The sequence below is a fragment of the Xiphophorus couchianus genome, chromosome 15 (assembly GCF_001444195.1).
Source record: "Xiphophorus couchianus chromosome 15, X_couchianus-1.0, whole genome shotgun sequence".
Taxonomy (NCBI): domain Eukaryota; kingdom Metazoa; phylum Chordata; class Actinopteri; order Cyprinodontiformes; family Poeciliidae; genus Xiphophorus; species Xiphophorus couchianus.
In genome coordinates this window covers 9,659,598-9,684,082 of record NC_040242.1, presented here as the reverse complement: position 1 = coordinate 9,684,082, position 24,485 = coordinate 9,659,598, and the positions used below count along the sequence as shown (strand labels likewise).

Sequence of the window (24,485 nt, the reverse complement as noted above, 5' to 3'; positions counted from 1 at the left end):
TTTTAAGAAACACAACTTAGTATTTTCTCAAACAATGACAGTTTTATTAAAAAGATGAGTGACATATACAGTTTTAAAATAATTTACATGGCATGCCTTACTATCCATCCACTATGAACGTTCAGTCACCATACTCAAGTGTTTTTGTCAGTTAAGTCTACACCTGCAAATACAAAGCACAGATCTTTTCTAAAGAAAAGTCAAATCCTACAATATCTACAACAGCTCATCATCGGTTTAAAGTGAATCCCTAACCGAGTCCATAAGTAATGCTGAACATCAACTCAGTGAAGAATGTGTTTGAATGTGTAGAAGCCATGAACACATTTAAATATAATAGATTTAACACTGATGGGATTGGTAGACTGCACAGCTGAACACAAACACACCTCGACTTAACACTTACACTAGTCTACCAACTACATTAAACTGGGCACTTACTCATTCACATCTTTATTTTTTCATCCAAAGCAAACTTCAAATTAGGATGTCTGTTCTCATCATCAACCCCACAACCTGGGCTACACTCATTACAGACTTAACACAAAAAAGTTTGGGAAAACTCCACAATATACGGTATGTATAGCTATTTTCCTCCTTTCAGGAAATAATCTCATAAATAAAAAAATGCACAAACCAGCAATCTCAGATAATGAACTAAAAGAACGGTATCAAAACATGGTTGAAAGCAACAGAAACACAATTTTCTCCTACAAAATATTGCACAACTAACACAAAAAGGATTTTGTCATGACATGCTTGTTTTTTTGTTGTTTTTTTGTAATAGGGTTTAAAATATCTTCATTCGGTCCATTTTTCTACAACCGATGACCAACATGCATCTTTGAGATCAGGAAAGATCACACTTATTAAAAGCAATAAAATCATCAATTCAATGGTCAAAATAGAATTGGTTCTTCCCCTTTGGACAGCATCTGTTGTAAAATTGAGAGTAGATATTTTGGCACAAATTAAGAGTTTAGCCCGACAGCACCTTCACTGTTTTATTAGACCTAAACGCTTCTGGTGACTTTAGCTGATATTGTACTTAAACAGAAATTAATGCATATATGTCCTTTGGACTTTATCTCCGTAAATGATTCTTGCTAACACTTAAACAGCTTTACCCGTCTCTCAGTTTGCACAGTCAGCTTATGAAGTGGAGCTTCATTCTTCAATGTAGTCTTATTAAACTGAGTGACGACGATGATTTAGCTTAACAGTAATTTTACGGTGTTACAGCTTCCCTCCACACCTGAAATTTAACACAGTGAAGCCGAGGTGTAAACTTGTCAAAGTCGCCGAAGTCTCTTTATCACATTTACACCTCCAATTTATTTACATGCCTTCTGAGAAGAATATGAAATGGCATAGGTGAAATATACAAAAATATTTCCTGTACCATGCTTACATGTTTTAGTGTGGTCCTAAAGAGCAAGGACTGCCCCCAAATACGTACTCACTTCACAGAAGTGACAGCAGGTGACATTATCACTTCATGCCAGAGGTTAAGTTGTTCAATTGAGGCCATGGCGACGTCTTTGGCGCCACTGTCACCATATGTAGATATCCAATTACAGGATATGTCAGCCAAGGCTATTCTGTAAACCGCTCCCACCTGAATACTCCAAGTGTACAGCAATATTTAAATTCAGCCTCCCCAAATAAAGTCGGTAAGAAAAACTGGGATGAAAAAGTATGAGGGTTGTACATCTTCAACAATAACAATATTTTCTTAAAAAATCCGTGTCTGGAAAGATAAACAACATGTACATATAAATTATTAAGTGTAGCAGGGTGACAGTTTTCATCCTTCAAACGCAGATTTGATAAAGACCAATATTTCCTTCCAGAAACAGTGAAAAGTCGTAACTTTTAGTAGTGCTCCTAAATGATGCATATATCAGCCTTAAATCCAGCCGAAACTGACTGAGATAGAAACAACAGGAATGGTATAGAACAAAAACCTCTAAGTAACTAAGTAACTAAGTAACCTCATTTAATAAACTATAAGCAAAAGCAGTTTAATAAAGTAGTAACTGTTTCACTAAAGTTTTGTACAGCAATGGATTTCAGTGCCCAGTAGTACCTGTGCGCTCTGGAAAATGTAATTTAACCTCCAGAGTGTGGTTTTCAAGTATTACTGCTGCTTTTATTTTTTAAACTGCACCTTGACAATCTGTCTCTCTAAGAAAGCCTCTTCTACCCAAAGCAGCATTTATTTGCATGATGATAACCCAAGCTCAGCTCTTTGGCCCTACGTGCTTGGAGGGAGCCACAGAATTCAGAACGGAGCAGATCTAATGGCGTTTAAAAAAAAAACGCAGTCAATGCTTATTGCACCATGTCTAGTGGCAGCATTGCGTAGTGCAGTGTGATTGCATTTCCATCTATTGACCACAGTTGATTTCAGTCTTTTTCTCCAAAATCCACTGAGTTTATTAGAGTCTATGAATCTCCAAAGCAAACAACTGTGCTCCTTCAGCAGGCTGCATTTAAAATCATGGGATGACTCGGGGTGTGTTGGGATGGGACGTCTCATTTGAGGCGTTGGGTGACGTTGGCCAAAGCCACTGCGAAAGCCTGAACCGCAGAGAAGGGGTACTGGAAGTCCAGGATGTAGGCATTACCATCAATCCTACCAAACTGCATCACCTAGAACGTTAAAACACACATTAAGATTTGCACAGACACAAGGAAATAGGAATGCAATATTCTCCAAAAATATTGGATTAACATAAACAATGGAGTTAACCATATGTTGCGCATCTAAATTCCACCAAATTTCAAGACTATGTTTCTAGGATGGGTTAAGAAAAAACGTACCTACAAAAAAATGGATGGTACAAAAAGAACCAACCGCCCAAAAATGGGCTCAGATAGTAGTAGATACTTACAAAATGGAAGACATGACCGTCACAGTCAATTTAAAGATAGACCTATTTTCCAAATGGGAAAAATTTGCTGGAAATAATTTAAAATGCTTGTGAAAAATTAATAACAATAAAACATATAGAAAGGATGCCACTTCATTCTAGTTTGTAATTTAATACCAATAATAATTGACTCAATGTATTGTAATATTGATTTATGGTTTCTGGTGTGCTTCATTTATGACAAAAAAGATCATTTATTGGCTGTGGAATCTATATCTGCTTTCTTTCCTACACAAGCCATATTTACAACTCTGCATTTATTTAATTATCATAAAAAATGTAAATGTTGCTATCCGAAAAAACAAAACAAAGATCTGCACTGAGAGAATATAGTCTGAGGTTCTGAAATAAAAATTTTACCCAACTCACCTGCCGGCCCTCCAGTTCGATTTGAAAGTTCTTGGCCGACTCTTGCGTGACTCGGCCTCCAAAGTCCAGCTGGTAGACCTGTGTGGCTTCATTCCACAGAGGCTGCTTGTTGGCCATTACATACACAAACCCTTGGCTGCCCAATCCTCTGTCTTCCTTCTCATTGGCTTTCCGGCACTTTATTTCATCAAGTTCGCTAGCTGCCCTCAGGTTCCTTTTACTTTTCCATCCTTTTTTCCCGCTCTGGCACTGATTAAGGAGCTCATCGCCGCTGATGAAAAGCTCCGGCTCGCTTTCTGAACTGTCCTGGAACTCACTGTTGGCCGTGGCCTTACTCAGCTTCTTCGTTTTCATTTGCTGCTCCTTCTGCCCCTTCAGTTTCTTCTTGTCTCTTCCTCCCAGTCGGGGGCTGGAGATCAGCGAGTTGAAATCCCCCAGAGCCCTGCCCTCTTTCTTCGACTTGCTGCCTTCGGCTAACTGAGACACGTTAGCCTCTTCGGCCCGGCTGTCCATCCGCTTGCGGTTCTTCTTGCTGAACTTCTCGGACCGCTGTGGTACGGGGCTCTCAGTCAAAGACAACACCTCCTGGTAAGCGTCCCCTGGCTCTGCCATTGTCTCCTGTAACGCCCCGTGGCTCTGTGGGTCTGCTGGTGGTGGTGGAGGCTGTGGAGGAGGTGGAGGAGGAGGTGAGAGAACATTTTTGTCTGCTGACACGTGGGAGGCTTTGGGTGGAAGTGGCACTGCAGGACTGGGCATAGGCGGACAAGGATTGTACGTTCCCCACGGTGTGTGAAGGGCAATGGGAGGGATGGGGATTCCAGCACAGGAACTTCCTCCGGGATACAAGGGAGGAAGGGGACAGCAGGCGAGGTTCGCTATGTTTGGAGAGTAACCCGGCGACAAGACGAGGGTCGCATCCTGCTGTGAGAGGGCCACGGGCGCCACAACTTCCTTAGGGGAGGCGCAGGGGCGCGGCGACCCTGGGATGGGTTGGAGCTGAGCTCCGGCATAGGCTGCTGCTGGGGGGTACTGCAGAGAGATTTGGTAGCCTGTGGCTGTAGCTGCTGCTGCTGCAGCCTGGAATGATGCAGCGCTGGGGCTGGTGGGAGACTTTGGAGAAAGAACAAAAGGCAGTCTGGTAACATCCAAGTGCTGAGTTGGGCTGAGAATGAGGGGCGGAGGCTTGTGCGCTCCAGGGGGAACATTTGCTGTCCTCTCTTGAGGTATCCACACCTCCTCTGTGCCAGTCGGGTCCCACTGGTAGGGAGGTGGGCGTTTGACGACAAGCCCAGATGCATCATTTCCTCCAATTACCAAATGCCTCAGCGACTGGTTGAGTGTTTCATCCTCAGTAAACGCTGAGTTAACATACTCAGCCCGGTCTCTGTTCCCTCCTGCTCCCGCTGCACTCCCAGACCCCTCCAGTGAGCTCATCAGGCTGTATGAGGACTGGGAGGCCAGAGCAGCGGCACTGCTGGAGTGAACTATCACTGTGCTGTGTGGAGCGCCGTTCCCTGGAGGGAAATCTTGCCTGATAATCGTTCCCCCTGCTATCCCATTAGCGCTCCCTGGAGCACTACCGCCAACACTTGATCCACTGCTGCACTGGCTGCACGTGTATAAGGCTGTTGGCACCCTCTGCTGGAAGGAGGTTGCTAGTGGACTGTTTTTAGCTTTCGGAGGAAGTGGCCTTGGCGGTTCCAGCATCTGGGAGACTTTAAGCGCAGCCTCTCGGCTGTTCCTCCTGAGGGTGGCATGGATCAAGCTGCTGTCGAGTCGCTGGTTCGGATTCCTCCCAGCAGCTCCGCTCTGATTGGCCGAATCAGGGTATGGGGGTGGGTCTCCGCTTGGTATGGAGTAGCGGGGTGCGGTGAGTCTGTTAAGCGTAGCAGAGGTGTAGGGCAGCTGGATTTTCTTGTCAGCTGCAGACGAGGATGAAGAGGAAGTGACCCTGAGAGTGGCAGAGTTGCCTGGTCCCTGGAGGGTGTAGACATTCTGGTTGCAGACGAGGCGTGTTCGAGGGCGACACACCTCTTCCACGTTCCCACTGCTGTCAAACGTCGTTATCCTCTCGTAGCCCAGAGGCGTGGGGTACTGTAGTTGCTGCTGACCTGGAGGATAAAGTTTGAAGTCACCCTTCTTCACGCAGAGCTCGCTAGGGGGAGGAGTACCACTAGCGCCCCCTTCTGTTCCAGACGAGGAGCTGGAAGCTGATGGTGAAGCTGCAGCTGCAGCAGCGGCAACCGCTGCGGCCACAGTCCCGGGGTAAGGAGGTGGCGGATTCATTTTGCTGAGCTCCAAAGGAGCGCTGAACACAACTGTATCAGCGTCAGCTAACTGTGGCGTTGATCGAGTGGTTTTGATCTTCAGCAGGTGTTCGTGCTCCCCGCCCGCTGTTCTGTCAACAACTAAATCGGCTGGCTGGTGGGGGATTTGTATCTGCAGGGCCCCCGGCTGCAGCTGGTGCAGGGCCGTTCCTGAAGGTTGCCCCGGTGACAGGGACGGAGCAGGGATCTGGATCTGAAGCTGCTGCTGAAGATGGTGCTGTTGAGACTGTAGCTGGTGATGCATTTGCTGCTGTTGCTGCAACTGCATTTGTTGATGCTGCTGCATCTGTATATGTTGCTGAAGCTGCTGCTGCAGCTGCTGTTGAATGTGCTGCTGCTGCTGTAGGTGATGCTGCTGGAGTATTTGCTGCTGCTGCTGTTGGTGGTGCTGAATTTGTTGATGTTGTAGAAGCTGCTGCTGACTCTGTTGTTGTTGTTGCGATGGATGATGGGTCGGCGGTGGTCCAACCATTAGCCGACCTACGTCCAGCCCCCCAAAAATGACCTGACCCGGACTAGAATACCTGGTGGGCACGGTGTACTGGGTCGTCAAGATGGCATCCTGGGTTTGGTCCGAACCGCTGGACAATGATCCAGAAGGAGCTGCTGTCGTATTACTGAGGACATCAAGCTGAACGTTCTGATTGGCTAGCAGAGACTGGACCAGGCCGATGCTTTGGGCAGGGGACATGGCCTGGGCAGGGCTGTGGATGGGGGCAATAGGGATGTTTACAGTACATGGGGGGTTTTCGTCAGTGCTTCCCGCAGGGCCCGATACAGGAAGGTCGTCCTCGTCCTCACTGAAGACATTGGGGCTGAAAACAGGCAGGTTGATGTATTCCATGGAGATTTTGCGCACCTCAGGCAGGTAGATGGTCATTTGTCTGGGCTGCAGATGGAGGAGGCTGGTCTTATAGATAACTAAGAAAAAAGAAAAGAGTGAAATGAGAAAAGAAAGAACGCCAATAATATCAGTTCATTGAGAGCCTGTGGATGACTTACCTGCACCGAGATTGGTAGGTAAAAATGCAGCCAGTCCCACTATCTTAAACTTTGTTCCCCAAATATTGGATGTGACCTGAGCGAGGTAATTTTGCTGCAAAACATTAAAAAAAAAATTATAAAAAGAAACCAAATATGGTGACATAAACCAAAACAAGCTCCCTTAGTGAGCCCTGCAAGATTTACATCATCTTCTAGTTACCTGATTGATGTCATCCAGAGGGAATTCTCTCCGTGAGAGACTCGGTGAACCAATCGAGGGTTTTCTTAAGGGTAACCGTGGCGACCTAGAGATTTCTTGTGTAGTTCGGGACAGCTTGGGTGATTTTCTGGGGTCAATATTTATCCTGTTGGTAAAGGGACAAACTAAGTCTCTACAGAGAAGGTAGCGAATAAAAAAAGAAGGTTTAGGCATGCAAGAAAAACAAAAAACAGAGACATTCCACTAAACGTTTTCATCACGTAATTAATAATATCACTTGAGCGTTTACACATTTATTACATTATAGCCATAAACTTCAATGTATTTTACTGGGATTTTAAAACCTTAGCCCAGCTTTAAAAACCAAAATGATCAATGAGTTGGACAAAAACTCAAGTTGTGTAGTGGAAAACTAAAAACATTTGACTAAAAAATTGTGTGCACAGCTCTCATTTTCCAGAAATTCAAATAATCTGTCAGAAAATAGAATTTGAAATAAAGTTAGGACATTCTATGTTTTTTTTTGTTTGTTTTTCCCTACTTAACATTTTACTAAATACTAAAAAAAAAATTCTACTCTCCAACTTTTTGAGGCTGTAAAAGACAACTCTGACAAAATGTGAGAAAAATAATCCAACTACCTCTTAAGAGGTTTTGATTTGATGAATATTATTTTTGCAAAATCATTGACGTGAAGTCTCTTATTGAGTTACCTGGGAAGTTTAGGAGATTTGCTTCCTCTAGATATCTTTGGAGATTTCTTGCCAACCCAGTCGTCGTTGAGCTCAATATCACTGGAGTCTGAGCAGTTACAGCTGTCTATCATGGCTGATATCAGACTGTTGCTGTATATCTCATCTGATGAAACAAAACATCAGAAGTCACAGTTCACTAAATGTGCATCTCTCACAACACAAATACAAAATTCAATCAATGAGTCTGTTGGTGCTGCTTCTGGCAGTAAAGAGACAAACATAAAATTGCTGCTGGTTAAAAAGTCATGGAGAGTTCTTTTTTTCCATAGAACCATAAAAAGCCACAGAAATCTTTAAAATGTAAAGAAGAAAATGTTTACTAATTTTATTCTTTTTATTTTCTTCAATGTATCTCCATTTAAAAAAATGTTTTTATGAATGTGAGTCCAGTCTCATTAAATCACTTTGTAAATTTATATAACTTCTGGAGGATGCTGAAAATCTTTCTTGATCTTTAAGTATTTCCTACGAGTTCTTTAAAGTTACTGCCCAAGAAGAAATGCAGGCCCACCTGTTTTACCATCCGTTTTGGGGTCCATAATGACAAACTCAGGGCGCAGCTTACTAATCCGTCGACCCTTCAGGATGGGCACCAGACCACCCAAGTACTCCAGGTACAAAGTGTAGCATGGCCCGCCCACCTCCGGGTTATCCTCTGTGCGCTTCATGGTACAGTGCAGTCTCTCATTCCCGGATGTCGGGTAGCTCACAAAATCCCGCATGTTGTTGGGATCTGGGATGGGTGGCTGGAAACACGAAGTTTGTGCAATAATTGTTACAACACTTGGTTTTGTTTAGTTAATCTATATTAGACTATCAGTTACATTTGGTTGCAGCCTTTTAATATTCTTCCACTGAGCTAATTGGATCCTCCGCCCTGCGTTACCTTGATGGTGGGGGCAAAAGCAGCAGTGACGTAGGTACAGAGCCGGGAAGGCATGGTGAGCTTGGCGACATCTTTCTCCTCCTTTACGGCTGTGGCGATGACCTGCTGGCAGAGAAGCTGTAGCGCCGCAACCCGGTGATCCACTCGAACTGCATAAAGCGCCGGGCCTGACGCCAAGAACAGACGCGAGTCTCTGTGACCCCAACAGAGTGTAGTGATGGGGCGCTGCAGTGTGAAGGAGAAGAAGGGGACAAAGTTCATCCTCCTTCCAGCTAACTTCGTTTACTGGTCTAGGTGTAGTTCAGACACATTTGAACGAAACATGGCAATTATTAATTTTACCCATTTCAAATCGATAATGGTTTGGGTCAAAGAGCTGAGTCAGCAGTTTCAGATTGATGGTTTCCAGCAATAAAAACATTAAACTTGCACTGTATTCTTGTTGCAAACATGTAGAGAAAGCAAAGACATTTTCTTCTTAACAAAAAAAGCAGAAATACAACAAAGTAAAAATGAAAGTTCAGCTGCTTTCCACAAGTACCAAGGCAGTACTTTTTTAGGTACTTGTTATTAGACGTTCATGGCAAGCTCTAAACTAAATTCAGTATCATACTATTTTAATATCTGGGTTTGACTTTTGGAAAATTTCACAATATTGAGTCTCAGTATAATTTCATAATTATTCTGAGCTTTGCTGGCAGCCAAAATTGTGTTCATGTTAGAATAAGTTAGAATCAGTAATATTACAGAAAGATTTTCTTAGAATTTAACTTCACTACCAAATAACTCAGCTTTACCTCTATATAGGCAAAAATTACACTGAATTCCACAGGATGATGTAGTCTCTCTCTGTTTCATATAGGAAGCTAGAAACGGGGATAGTGGTAAGCCAGTTATTGATTTGTAAATTAAAATGTAGACTTGCATAGTAGTGCAAGTCTGTGTGTAAACATAGGTGCCAAAAACTATAAAGTGAAGTCAGGGTCAGAGGTGGGGTCAGAGGTTTACATCCTGTTATAAATCTCTGTATTCCTAGACAAACACCAGCCAATAGGAATATTTATACAAATACTGTCACTATAATGACACTATAATGGTAAGAAGGTAGCTGCACCAAGTAGTTTTTCATGTCAAGTGAAAAAGGGTGCTTATTTATCTGCTGCACTTCCGATGTTCAATATAGTAAAGGTTTTCATCAAATAAAATACTATAAAATTGTATTTTAAATACAATATAAATATATACATTTATATGAAAATATACAAATTCAATAATGTCAATTTATGTAAATACTATGGAGGTATTCTTTTTGTGCGTCTTCCTAGTGTTTAGTCACAGTTGGCTGCATTATGTCAACCTGAAAGCCCCAGGGCAATTGTGTATTTATGACACTAAAGAACCAAAGAGATGTTTCTGGAGCAATCTGGCCCATGTTATTAACGTAATCAATCTAGAGCACAGGTGTCAAGCTCCAGTCCTTGAGGGCCACTGCCATGCAACTTTTAGATGTGCCTCTGCTGCACCACACCTGAATAGAATAATTAGGTCATTAGCAAGGCTCTGGAGAACTTATCTACACAAGGAGGAGGCAATTAAGCCATTTCATTCCAGTGTTTTGTACCTGTGGCACATCTAAAAACTGCAGGACAGTGGCCCTTGAGGACTGGAGTTTGACACCCCTGATCTAGAAGGAAGCTTTGAGCCTAATACACAGCTCTGAGGGACACCTTAGCTGGCATTCACTTAACAGAATGAAATGCCTTGTGTCCACTGAGGGGGCTGGTACGCTATTTTATGGTCTTGGTATGGATCAGTTGTATGGACCGCTTTTACAATCAAAACAGACTAATGCTGTAGCGCTCAGTGGAAACATGGCAAAAGACCACCAAGTTAAAAACTGCTTCTGACCAGAAAAATGAAAGAAAATAAGATTGAAGACATCTCAACTCAGCTTCCATGTCTCAGCTCCAAGTCCTCACCTGTGCTGGTGTGTCTAGTGTGTAGATGTGATCCCCTCTAACATTGTAGAACTTGACAATGGCATTCTTGGTGGGTGGAGAACATGGAGCGTCGGGGGAGAGGAGGACTGTCCTCTCCATCCCTGCCACTGCCAAAAGGTCACCCTGAGAGCACCACTGGACTACAACATCTGTAGCACAGGGGAAACAAAAATAAGCATTCATTCTTTTAACATGAACTTAAATCATTTAGACATTGAAGTGTGGTGACAACAAGAGATAGTAAGACAGAGAAGCAGTAATCCAACTCCTGGGAGACCCACACACCTTTCAAACCGGTTCGGATCAGTGTGGGTGAGAGGTCATCATAACTATTCATCAGGCTGATGTCTCCAGAGGTGAAGCTGACTGTCAGCAGTGGTTTCTGGCTGTGCACTGAGAGAACATAAAGGACAACAATGGTCTGTTAGGCAAGAGGTGAGGCATTTCTAAAGCATGCTTATGTGCTTAATACTGTAAGAACTGCTGATGTTATGGAGAAAAAAAAGATAAAAATCACTCAACTAGACAGAAAATGCACCTTTAAATTAAGTGTAGCTTAGTATTAATGGCTTATTGAAATACTGTATGACAAAGACATTTGCAAAGAAAAGATTGATGAGGAATGGTGTCTCGGTCCAGTTGTCAACTTGAGAGAATTTCTATGTGAGCCAATCAATTTCTACTGAACGATTTAATTAGTGAGTTAGAGCACAGCCAGCCTTTCTGATGAGGTAAGCACTTTTCAGCTTAACCACTTGGCCTGTGGTGAAGGGAGGAGAAGAACAAATAGCAAAGTGGGAGGAAGACAGGCCATGAACAAAACAACATTGGCAACTGGGAGTAATTAGGGTGAAGATAAAAGGAGACAAACAACAAAACGGGCACCAATTAAAATAAACTTATTATTTCTTGCTATAATACTTCATGAAAGCTTATGAAAAGTGTTGTTTTCCTATTTTTGTCTGTAAGTGAACATTTGTCTTATTTCTCTGACTTCAGTAAACAAAGAAAATGCTAAAGTCTGACTGCCAGTTTTAACCCAAAGTTAAAACAATGAGATGTAGGGAATTTTGGTGTCCTGTTTTTAGGAGGTGACTTTAGAATTATGCATTAAATATGGCCGTCAAATAAAATATTTAATCGTACGAGTGTCCTTAGTTATTCCACAATCAAGCACAGATTTTTCCCAATATTTTTAATGCACCTTAACAGAATATTTTCAAAATCATTACGGTATAATTTTTCATGTCTTTGTTAATTCTGCATTTTTCATTTTTTTCATTTGTTCAAAGAAATTAACTGTTGTTTCCGAAGTCAAAAATTGCATGTAAAATTATGATTTCCTGGGTTTTTCTTTGTCTGTAACAGTAAAATCACTCCAGGGGTGCATCCTGTTTCTCTCCCTTAAACAAGTTGGGGTTGAAGATGAGCAGCTTCAGTACAGTCATGGTTCAGTTTCCTGTCCAGGTAAAAGTTTGAGAAGAATACCTTTGGGTGGAGTGTAATCATCGGAGTCTGTGTCACTCTCACTACTGTCCTCTACCAGGAAGCTGGGGTAGTTCCATGACATGCCAACAATGCCATCGGACTCATGGAGCAGAATATGGGCCAACATACGCCCGTGGCAGTCCATGACTATGACCTGTCCATCTGCTGTGCCGAACAACACCTGGAGGGAGAACAACCACAACTACTTTTAAGAAAATTAAAGAAAAAAAGGAAGAAGTAGAGGAGAGAGAGGGGATAGACTCACAGAGATAAATGAAATCTGAAAGAAACCAAGTAAAAGATAACTTTTATATACTGCACAGAAACAAAGTTATAGTACAAACACAAAGTTGGTTTAAGTCAGCCAACACAAACATGTTTGAAAAGAACCACATTTGCTGCAATTTAAAAATAATTTCTCATCTGTCTGGATACCAAAAGCAAAAACACAGTCTGACAAATAAAAGTCAAAATTTCAACATCTATCCACTAGGATGGCATAGTGCAGAGTTGAAATATTAAATCCTGTAAGTTTCAATCTTATTTTCTTAAAGTAACCCGCTTTACTTTAAGCTATATTTAGATTGCACACAATCAAGAAGCAACAGGATTTCCTCTTTTATTCGCATCCATAGCTGCCAGAGTGCTCCAAGTTCTCCCTGCAGCTCACTAAACAAACCACAGTGACCCTGGCTGAGAATGTCTAAATCTGCTGGACACATTTACTGTGTCTTTATAAAAGGAAACCTCAATTTCAACCATTTATGATCATCTTGATGACTTACAGGACTTTGGATAAAATATTCTGTTGACCGATAAGACACAAGTGGAACAAGTGGAAGTGGTTTCTACCCAGTTACATCTGGTGGGAAAAAATAACAATAACAATCAAATACGATGGCAATAGTGTGATGTTCTGGGGCTACTTTGCTCCTGTACCACTTGCTATATTTAATAAAACCATGAATTCTCATTTCTTGCAAACAAAAAAAAAGCTGATGGAAATACCTGGCCATCAGTTTGTGCCCTTAAGTTCAAGTAACTGGATGATGGCCTAAATATCATCTCTGAATAACCGATGAAACATTTGGAATGGCCTAGTCAAAGACTACAAATTTGATTGAGAGGCAGTTGCATAACGTTAAACAGACCATTTATAATTATAAACCTCATATGTGGCTTAATTTTTAAAAAATTCTTTAAGAAAAGTGGACCAAAATCCCTTCACAGTGATGTTAAAACTTATTCAATCTGTATGGAAGCAAAGTCCCTTTCGAGTGTGAAAAACAGATTTTTCATCATTTCTAAAATTCAATATCAAAGGCATTAGAAAAAAGGTGATCAATGGAATTTTAAAAGGGCAATTAAAAGATAAACAAGTCTCAAAAGGTTAAAAGGAATACAAAGGATCAGATAAAAAAAAAATTCAGCTTGAACAGATCTAGACAGGAAATTTTGTTAATTTGTCTGTTAGGTGTATGAATTACCTGCTGGTCATCAGGAGTCCAGATTCCACAGGTAATCTGACTTTCCAAGTTAATCTCAGAAGACCAGTGTCTCTGTCCGCTGACAGAGCCCACCAGGACAAAGCCGTCACGGTATGAAATGAGAGCCTGCGTTCCATCATGCGACCAGGTGAAGTCACTCACCTACAGGGATCATTACGTAATAATATAAATTGTAAAATGTTGCTAGGAGTTCTACTGAAGAAAAAGCAAAAATATGAACAATATACTCTGAGTTTGTAGAGACTTTCTCTGTTACAGCTGTTTTGCTAGAAAGCAATGCCAGTTTCTGTGTTTAATATGCTATCCAAATAGTCATCTTTTGATATTTTTTTGATCTACTATCAGACCTACTTTGAGTGCTCAATCCAAGTTAATCTCAAAGGTTGTTTTGCAATTTTAGCAACTGTGATTTATTTTTAGCCTTTTTACACATCGTTATATTGACACATGCAGGGGGAACTTCAGAAACCTTCTCATCTTCTGTTAATTTATCTGTTTCTCTATACATTGGTCACGATTCTAACCTGAGCTCCACGGTCGTTGACGAGCTCCACAGACCACCGGCCCTCGTACTGAATCCATACAAAAATCCCTCCGTCTGTGTCACATGTGGCCAGTTTCTGGAAAGGCTCATTCCACCGCACCAATACCACCTATAAAATAAAGAAAAACAGCTCAAGTTAAAACAGATGACAAAGTTATTTTGATATGGAAATGATTTTTCTTTGTGGCTGAGCTTTGTGTAGATAAATAAACAACAAAGCTGCTATGATCAAAACACTGACAGATGATAAATTTGCTCCAAATAAGAATCAGTTGAAGCCTAAAAAAAGCTTAAAAAAGCCATATTGATTTTCACACTATTTAATGATCTAAATTTAGCTTCATGTTAGATGGAAATAGGAAAAGTAGGTTAACCTCATTTGGAGGAAGTCACTAAGGAGCTGCTAATACCCCACATATTACAGAAAGTATGACTTCATACATTTCACACCATATTCTGGTTAGAAACAAAGAAATGCTGTAACATATAAAGCCCGGCATCAGCGACTCAAACATGAAGGGGTTTGTGTTTTCCCTCGAGTGATTACACGTGTGTTGTCATAGCTCTTGGATGTGAGAAGCAGAGGAGGAAGGCATTAAACGCAGCACAGATCAAACCGTTAATGACCAGCTTCTCTGACATTGTCATCGTTCCGACTACATTGCTCTATGCTCTCCCAGTCTCTCTCTGGTCTTGTGCACCGTGACTCAGCCGATTCCCAAGGGAGTAATCCCAAGAAAAGAGCAGCTCTGCTTTCACAGAGCAGAGCACGTGGGCTTTACACGCTCAAATACACAACACAGGCCAAGGTTTTAGTTCGGCTTAGGCACTCAGATAAGTGTGACTCCGACAGATCAGTCAATGAAAATAAAAAATAAAAAAATCAATACAGAGTCTATCCTTAAACTGGGAATCAACATGCCAAAAAGAGCAACTAAGAATGTATCCAAGAATACCCCTTTGGGAACCCAAAGAATATCTCATAATATCAATTTCTGACAATTTTATTATTTCCTGTGATAATCATCTAATGAGAGTAATAAGGAAAATGCTCGTGAAATTTTGCTTTTTATTTTAAACAAATGATGATAAAAAAAGCAAAGAGTTACATTTCTGAATACCAAGAATGGTTCATCAAAAATAATTTCTATTGTGATTTAAAGGTTATAATTAAACACATTTAGGCAATAATGAAATACTGAGTTTTGTGAATTTCTCTAGTACAAACAAAAAACAATCAAGTGCTATTTTTTATTATTGGGCACGATGGACATGATGGTACTGGGAAGCTATAGTGCAGATTCTGGATCAATTACGTTTTTACATTAATACTAATCAATCAAGTCATAGAATTACCAAGGAAGTACACATTTTAGTTGGCAATGTACAAATTCAGACTGAACCTTCATATTACACATGTATCAAAGTCTGTATGTTCTACCATCTTTCTCATTCATGAGTATTAAAAGAGAGAAATAAATAAATAAATAAACCCAATTTTCACACATGCCCATTTCGTACATCACGTGTACTTGCACTTCCACAGAGGCGACAATAAACTGTGAATTGATGTAAATTTAGCTCGGAGTGGAGATTAGTGTAAGATGGTGAGGGGATCCCACCTGAGCACCTCGCTGTGATGCAACGATCAAGGAGATCAGACGTCACATGGAGGCAGGCATGAGAAAGCACTCGACACCAAAGAGACGGAGAGAATACAGTCACGTGCAAACACAAACTTCCTAAAGCTACATGACGAAGACTTGTTTCTAAGCAGGATTGTATGTTTTATGGTAGAACAGAAGAATTGTTTTCAACAGGCGATGTAACACAACATGCAGCAAAGTGAGCACCAGCCCTTCAACCATTAAGAAACCAAGAAACTAAAAACGATTGGCATTCTTAAACAGTTGCTAACATCTCCTGAGATCATTTTCACTGTGATCCTACTATTTAAGCTACAAAAATAAAAAGATGAGTTCAACACAGTTTCTTTTTATTCTATGACTTCAAAATTCAGTTTTATCAAATAACATTCCCAATAAAAACAAATACAATTCTAAGACGTAAATACAAATATTGCTGATATTTCACTTTTAAAAGTCACAGCTAAATGTGAATGTCCGTTTCCCCTCCACAGCCTCCTGCCCTTCCGACCCTGCTTTGACAAGATATTAAGTCAGACACAAAACTCAATTAAAGAAATGTACTGTGCTGATTCAAAGGCAAGGAAGTCTGAATGAGCAAAATTGCGTGGAATGATTTGCAATGCCAAAGAACGGTAACAGGACAGGACTTTCAGGGAGGGGAGGTACAACCTGAGATGTTTATGAGTCTGCCTTGTATGTAATAAAACCCGATTTAATAGCGAGTTGTATAGCTGTTTCTGTGAGTATATATTAGCAGTGTGGAGGCCACGCCATCTCTGTTGGCAACTCTGGAGGAAGAGCAGAGAACCTGGGGTTGCAGCTGAGCCCTAGGAGTTATGCAACATGTTCTCTCCCAGGATGGATTACCACAGAACAGCCATCTGAACTAAGCACATTTGGTGAGACCATTTTAATGCAGTTAAGGGGTCAAGTAGGATTCAAGTCTGAACAGGATGTCTAGAGTCAAGTGGTCTGAGAGGTCAGAGACAATACTCGTAGGAACATGAGGAAATGGAGGGTAGTGTGTGTGAAATGACATGAGTTGGAGAAGAATTAGAAAATTTGCAAAGTAATAGGAGAAACAACATGTTGGCTGCAGTTATAAAAATTAAAAATATATACCTATATATGCATAGGATATTTCAGTTCCAGTGTTAAGTGTTCTTTACAAAATGTACTTTTGTCTTTGAGAGGGCGAACTTGCACTATTATGCTATTATTGATATATTACTTGACATTGGTCACAAAACAACACTGCTATTAATCGCAATAAATCCTGGAACAATTTGTCATCCAGTAAAAATGTGTTATTATGACAGTCCTAGTGGTGTATAACAAATGTTTAATCCCTCTTTCCTGTCAATTTACAAGAACCGTACATTGTGTATTCACCCCTGCAAAATGTACTGGTTCATTCTTAAGAAATTATTAGAAACAAGTATTTTAATCCACATTGGGTTGCTTTGTGAAAGAAAACAACAAACATTTATGACTGCAATTAAAACTTCAGCATTCGGAGAAGAATGAAAAGAAATCTGAACCCAAACAGTTACATATGCAATCAAACAAAAGTCACAACGTGGATTAATATCTAGGCCACCCAAGGCAAAGCTGCACAGCAAGACAAATCAAAAACAATTCAGTGGTAAACATTATTTTATGCCCTGAGGTCACATGTCTCTGTTGGATTATCTTAGGGACCTAAGATACTTATCTCTCTTTGTCAGAGAGAAAACTCTGGATTGGACCTTCAGGGACTCCTGCCTCTGGGTAAGAAGCCACCAAGAAGTCTCTTGTGAATGGTTCCAAAATGGCTTCTTAATCTTAGAACATCTGAGAGCTTCTAGTTTACTATTCTCTGCATTCTAACTGGAGTTAAATAATCGATAAGGCACCCGTTATACAGAGAGGGGGTAGAGCATTCAGACTCCTGAAAACAGAAATAAAATCTTGAAAATCAATCCTTTACCACATCAATCAGCTTCTGGAAAAGAAGCTGCCTGATTATACTTCGTCCAACATTTTTTACCAAGCAGACAATGAAGAGATCACTGATTTTTATCAAAATGCAAGAAAAACCAGCATAAATACCTTTCTAAATCTCTGGAAGAATGATAAGTCTTTCACCAGAACAAATGCAGCTGTTTGACTGAAAAAAGCCTAAGTGTGAAACTTCCACTCATGAGAAAAAGCTAGTTTTTTCCCCCCTCATCTACTGGCTTCAAATCAGAGCTAAAGGTCACAATATGAGCCGATTCATTTTGACGACGTTCTATATGAATGATCATAGAACAAAACACGTCTTCTAGAAGCACCATCCACACATCACACTCACTCTTTAACTCGGCTCTGTGACAGCCTCAACATGGATCCTGCACTGTTGAGATATTTAATAAATTTTCTAAAAATAATGAAAACTTATTTGAGAGCTTGAAACTTTGACTTTCTTTCATGTCACATCATGTTAGAAGCAAACTTTTTCTTAAAAAACTGCAGGTTAAACATCAACTGGGACACTTTGACACTCAGAGAAAGAGGATAAACAAATTTCTTGGTGAAGCTCTTTTTAAAAACTGCAAAGAAGTTCAGTATTAAAACGCATCCTGGCACAATATTGGGAATTTTTTTAATGCCAGGACCCTTAGAGTAAAATTCCTTTGTTTTGCTGTATTTGCTTCATTTATTTCACTTTAAATAAAAACAGAAATGAAAAATCACACTGCTGAGCAAAAATAACTGTCAAATATGTGACAGATTTCATTAGGCTGTTTGACAGGATTTTACATTTCTAAAAGCATTTATAGCTTTATACAAGGTAGGATATTTATGGCTTTTGTCTTGATGTTTCTGGGACGAGAAAAGATGAACAACAGGTATTTTCTCTGTGTCAATTTAAAAATCTAACATATTTATCTCAGTGGAGTTTATTGTCAGGTATATGAAGTAAAATGCAGACAAACAATTAAAAGTCGGTTGCAATTAAACGCCTCTTCTGATAAATACCATGATTGTTTTATGCACTATTGTGTACATATTGGTCAAATTTAGCATAAAAAAAAATCACTTAAATTTGCTCACCTACACACTAATTACAGAAAAACAGCAGAAGGGACATTTCAGCTGAACTGAATAAGTGTTTGGACCGAGTCCAAGTGGGCAGAGTTAAATGACATTTTCGCTCTGGCTCAGTCCCTCCGTGTTGGGATCCATCCACTCTCCCCTCAGCTGCCTTATGGAATGCTGACACAGCACCACACTCCATCTGACCAGCAGCTCCACCCACAGAACGCGAAGCTGCAACCTGTGTGCGGTCTCATCGGTGCCAGCTCCGTTGTATGCTGACGGCAACAATCAGTTCCCCCACACACAGCAGCTATTTGCCTCAGGATTTAGTCATTTCATGTTTCTGATGGAGAGCTGCGGCCTCATTGCGCTGGTAGTGGAAAGCTTTTCGAGAGCTTAACCACACTGAGACTCGAGAGCAACAACAGAGACTGGAGCGCTGCAATGTTGTGACTGGGAGCAGCAGGGAGATCTGATGTAAGACTGTCAAAGAGTGAGTCAGGGAGAAGTCTTGCCTCTAACCACAACCCAAAAAAAAATCTATTAAATGATTCCACCCCCACAGACTCCCACTGGTTGTGCCTTTATAAAATCTAGAGTTCCAATTAAACTAAACAAAGGTAGATACTTCTGTGTTGGAAAACAGAATGACATCATCCACCTTAGAAGGAAAGAAATTAACAGGACACTTCATTTTTTGTTTTTAAAGATCTATAAAAGTATAAATAAAAGCTCCAAATATATTCTTTATGCTCTTCCATTTGGAAATGGAAGAAGTGTACATTTGGTGATTTAGCGTTGAATTCTCACTCCGACTTCAGAGAAAACTCAATGCAACACAGTAAGTCCATCTAACTTTGAAAACCAGAGACCTTGGCAGACATCAAGAAGTCTGAACAGCTTACAAAAAAGAAATGTTCCTATTTTATTATTTTGTGCTTTAAACCTCCATCTGTCATGAAACATGTTGGATTAGGAAATGTTTACAGGCAGAGGAGAAAATCTTCACCCTACATAGGCAAAATATATATATATTTTTGAAAACTTCAATAGCTGCATTTCCAGATTGATTGTAACTCATACTACTAAGTAAGATATAACCAAAATTGCTCAGCTGGACTGTGATTTTAACATAGATAAATTAGATAGATATTAAATAAGCAGTTTATAATTAAAAAAACAAAAATCATTCCTCCTCAATTACCTCACTGTTGTGTCCTCTGAGGTTGAAGTTCACTCTCTGCGGCGTGGCCCGGTCCCGTCTGCAGTGGCTGGACGTGAATGTGACCCCGACGACCCCCCGGCTGTTCCCGGTAGCGAGCCAGCCCTCCTCATAGTAGCGCTTCCTGCACACCGGCTTCTCCTTCTCACTCTTGGGCACTCGGCCCTTCCAGGACAGACACAGGATGTTGGAGTCGCTACAGAGCACCGGGCCATGCTCCACGGAAGCAAACATCCCTGCAGCTCTCAGAACCCCCTCAATAAAAAACGACTACACAGAGCGATGGAAGAGGTTCTTCGCCCGGGTTTGGGTGCTGTTACGACTGCCTCTCTTCCTGTGAGGTTAATGGTTTTGTATAGGATCTGTGTGAGCAACAACAGTGCATAGTACTTATGCTTTCCTTTGGCTATCTGTGACAGTGAGTAAAGGTGATCAATCAAAACTTCCCCGAAACTAAGAAACAGGATCAGAAAACTGTGGACGTTAGCATTGCTGAATTAATTGTGTCATTTAGCCAACTGGGTTGAAAAAAAAAAAAAAGTCAAAAGGCACTCAAGTCATTGTGATGTTTTTGAACAGCCTGGCTGATGCAGTTTCAAGGACAAGGCAACAAAAGCCAGCGATGTGAAAAAAGAAATACTCAGACATTTAATGTAGCAAAAGCCACACCGCTCGTGTCAGCAGCAGACCAAAAAGAGACATCAAAAACATGCTGCATCTTCCACACCCAAAAACAAGCATGTTCAACCAGGCAGTGCTTCCAGTTGGTCTGAGTGACGTTTTTCTTCAAATAGGTCTGGTTTTGACGTTCATGGTCCTCCTCGTTTGTTCCTGACTTCGCGTGTGAGAGGAGGAGAAGGGACTCCTCTCTATCAGCTGTCAGCCCACAGGGGAGCAGCTTCTCCCGGGAACCTCATCACGTCAGCCTGTCTGCTTCTTCAAGCTGCCTCGGGGACTCTGGAGAGGGCTGCTGGGTGACACAGAGCAACAAATGTTATCACGCAGAAATGATTAGATGAAACAAAAACAAAACCAACCCACGAAAAAGGCGGTAAAATCCCTCACCTGCCACCCATAGCCACTGACTGAAATATTAATGTGCCCACCGAAAATAGGAGGACTCTGCTGCTCAGCGGAAGCATGTTTAATTAGAGACTTATCTATTTTAGAAAAACAATTCATCATTTAAGCTTCTGTTTTATTTCAATATAATGTTATAATAAGGTTTGCTCTTGCAGGAAGACTCCTAATAGAAGTAGACCATTTTATTTAACGGCCATTTTATTGTAGGAACCCTCCAGCATCCTCAAGTCTTGTGGTAGCAGGTTAAAAAAAAAAAAAGAAGCCAGAACTAAAACATACAGAAAGGTCTCATTCCATTCTTGTCTACCCTAAAAACTATGCACTACTGTGAACATTTGGGCTAAAGTAGTATTGCTATCCAATTCCTGCTGTTCTAGCAAATAACCAATATTTTGTATATTTTCCTACATGCCACCACCTACATTGCTTCTCTGCTTCAGTTTAACACTCCCACAATCCTGTGGTGCATCACTTTCACTTTCACATGACCAAACAAATACCACATGGCCAACCCTCCCTGTCCTCCTGAAACACAAATGAAAACAAGATAGAAAATAAACGTAGGTTGTTCATATCAACCTGGTTTTACTTATTGAACCGATACGTTAAAAAAATGACTAACATTGGCTGATACTGACATTGATGCCATTATAACGTGCAACCCTACTGAAAACCTCTAAATACCGTGTTTAGAGGTTAACTGAAGAAAAATCTTTTAGATTTAAATAACACAACATCTTCTTATTTGACTTTTATATTTTCTTTTATTTGATATTTAGGTTTAATTTAATCCATCCATTTGTTGTCTATACTAATCCTTGCAGGATTGTGGTAGGAATTGTGCATTTTTTCCAGCAGCCATTGGTCGAAACGAGGGGTCCACCCTGAACAGGTTGCCAGACATAAAAACCATAATTTAGATTGTTGTTTCACAACACCCCTCACCCCCTTCTCTCTCTACTTCCTCTTCTGAGAGGGGAGATGTGCTACCAGCTCTCCGTCTAACAGGTAAATTGAGTTTCCTAAATCTGCCTGTTCTAATGTCTCAGGGTTGCTCAACGGTCCTCCTACATCCATTGCCTGCACAACCTTTTCTTTGAAAAGTTTACGTTGTTCAACAATCTGTTTCCAAGCAAGGTATTTTTCTTTGAAAAGTTTAAGTTGTTCAACAATCTGTTTCCAAGTAAGGCATTGGTCATCTCTGCTCTCCTGTTAGCTCCTGTTAATCTGCAGGCTGGAAACTTACTTCCTTTTGTTCCCCAGGAAACCTGCTCCTCCTGTTTCATGACTTTCTTTGTCTGACTATGATTTTTTTCATATGATTAGATAGAAAAAAGAAATAGAATTAAAGCAAAGTTTGCAGGAGACAAAAACAACACGCACACAAACAGATTGATTTTATTGAAGTTTAAGTCTACTGTTGGGTCTAGATGTCACTTGCGTGATTAATTTTAAAAGTAACTTTATTTATTGTTACTGTTAAACTAAAATCTCCAATATGGGGAAGTGGTATGATCTTGGGTTTTTCTTTTTCTATTTGTTGCGTTTAAGAAATTTATCCTTTTTCATTTGTTTTTACATTGTTTCTTATATTAAATTTACAAATATGTGCAATATATCCTAAAGAGATGCACAAATTGATAGGCCAAAGATCTGACTCGGCTGATATTACCTCGATCAGACGAGGTCGCCACATCAAAAGTAAAAAGTAGAGACTATGCTCTCTTTTGTGTTGTGAATACTTGAGAGAAAAGAAAAACATTAAATCAGTCAAAATCAATGGAAGATTGTTGCTTTTTTTCATGACTAGAAAGTGTGTTGAACAGTCATTTTAACTTCTTTTGCCACATAATTTAACGGTGTCTTCGCTTTGGTTGGTTCTGAGAAGAATCAGGAGTGGAAAAGCAATGATTGAGTACTTTTTCTGACTGATACCAATTTATCTATGAGATAAATCCAGCAATTGATGTCGCAATTGCTGGGTTTTCTTTTCTTCTGAAGCCTACACCACAAAAAATTGCTTTAAAAATTTGTGCATCAAACTCTTTTTGCTGATGCTTTATACGGGACGGAGTCGTCAGCTTGATGAATTTGATGAATTGGAAAGCATGCCTTTGACATGCTGATCACAAATAAGGAGCCAATCAATTGAAAACGGGTGTAGCTCTGATAATTGTAATTTTATTGTATTGATCCGTTTCATAATTGTCTTATTTTGTTTAATTTTATTTCACAATTTTTACTTTCAATCTTCATTAGATTTTTCACTATTTTGACTACTGATCAAAGGAAAAACAGTCTTGGTTTCTTCTCTACTGATTAGTGTAGCTAAAGAAGGGGAGCGTTGTTTTCATTCTTCTAAAGCAGCTCGAGTTGCATGAAGTTGCAAAAAGGATTCAACACAAGTAAGGCTTGATTGGCTGAGGTTTAAACTTGCATAAAAGCAGTCTGGGCGAAAAACACCGGGACAAAAACTGGGTCTTAACATTTAAAGACTTTTTTTTCGCTCACTGACAATAAAACGACACCTTCCTAGTTGATTGAAATCGAAATATATGTAAAATCAATTCAATACATGAGAGTCCAGTTATCACAACAGTTTACATTAACAAATTACAGTGTAATAGTATTAATAGATGCTGGTCAAACTGTTTCTTGCACAACAGAAATAGACACAATGACACGCAATAATACATTTAATTAAACTAACTTTTTTTTGTTGTTTATTAGATTATTCAAAAATAGCCGTTATCTGCCTGCTAACAGCAGCTAGCCAACAGTTGGATGTTGGGGTCGAGCCAGTGGAGCTGCTGGCTCCAAAAACCAAAACATCTCAGCAGATTAACTAGAATACAGCTACCAAAGTAAGGAGTGTCGGAGGGTAACAAAAGAAAACAAACCAGTGAACGCTGGGTTGGCTAGCCGAACAGTTAGCCGAACCCGAAGCCCCATCTTCAGCGGAGACTTTAACCGTCCATCCGCCGTTGGCACTGTCGCTAACACGGCTACGGCTAACAGAACCGTTTACTCTAGTGTTTATTCAATGTTTAGAGACAGCTTCGGAATACAACGACAGCTAATTGGTGTAGTGAACAAAGAGAGCGAATAAACCCAGCCCCGCTGTGAACAAAGCCACAGAAGCACCAGTGGGCAGAGGGGAGCTTACCTTGGCTCGGTGTGTTGCTGTTACTGCTGCTGCTGCTGCCGCTTCCTCCGCCTGCAGCCTCAGAGCTACTGTACACTGGCAGGGCCCCGACAGCTGAGACACGTGACGGACACGTGACCCAAGCCGACTGAATTATTTATACAAACAACTGTAGCGGTTTAACTTTGATCTTTCTCCACGTGTGGATAAAAATACAAGCTCTTTATTGTCAGAGGAGACACGCTTCATTTGTTGTCGCTGCTTCGCTGACTATTCCAGAAACAGCGTCCGTAGCCTGCCTGACTG

At 40.6% G+C, this 24,485-nt stretch overlaps 1 protein-coding gene across 4 annotated transcripts; it reads right to left on the bottom strand.

The window, feature by feature from the left end:
- Window positions 1-20: 20 nt before the first annotated feature.
- Window positions 21-24,429, bottom strand: tulp4a (TUB like protein 4a). Of its 4 annotated transcripts, none has more exons than XM_028039753.1 (15): window positions 24,201-24,429; window positions 21,457-21,559; window positions 19,934-20,921; window positions 13,998-14,126; window positions 13,453-13,614; window positions 11,966-12,146; window positions 10,763-10,870; window positions 10,457-10,626; window positions 8,478-8,702; window positions 8,103-8,337; window positions 7,550-7,694; window positions 6,837-6,981; window positions 6,635-6,728; window positions 3,306-6,553; window positions 21-2,655 (listed from the first exon to the last, which is right to left on the bottom strand). In XM_028039753.1, exons 3-15 carry the CDS (start codon window positions 20,183-20,185, stop codon window positions 2,539-2,541), a joined length of 5,211 nt encoding a protein of 1,736 aa, XP_027895554.1. In that variant the 5' UTR covers window positions 20,186-20,921; window positions 21,457-21,559; window positions 24,201-24,429; the 3' UTR covers window positions 21-2,538. The 4 variants fall into 4 exon arrangements, with proteins under 4 accessions (XP_027895554.1, XP_027895555.1, XP_027895552.1 ...); XM_028039754.1 differs by having other exon boundaries at window positions 19,934-20,918; XM_028039751.1 differs by lacking the exon at window positions 21,457-21,559.
- Between the last annotated feature and the right edge of the window lie 56 nt (window positions 24,430-24,485).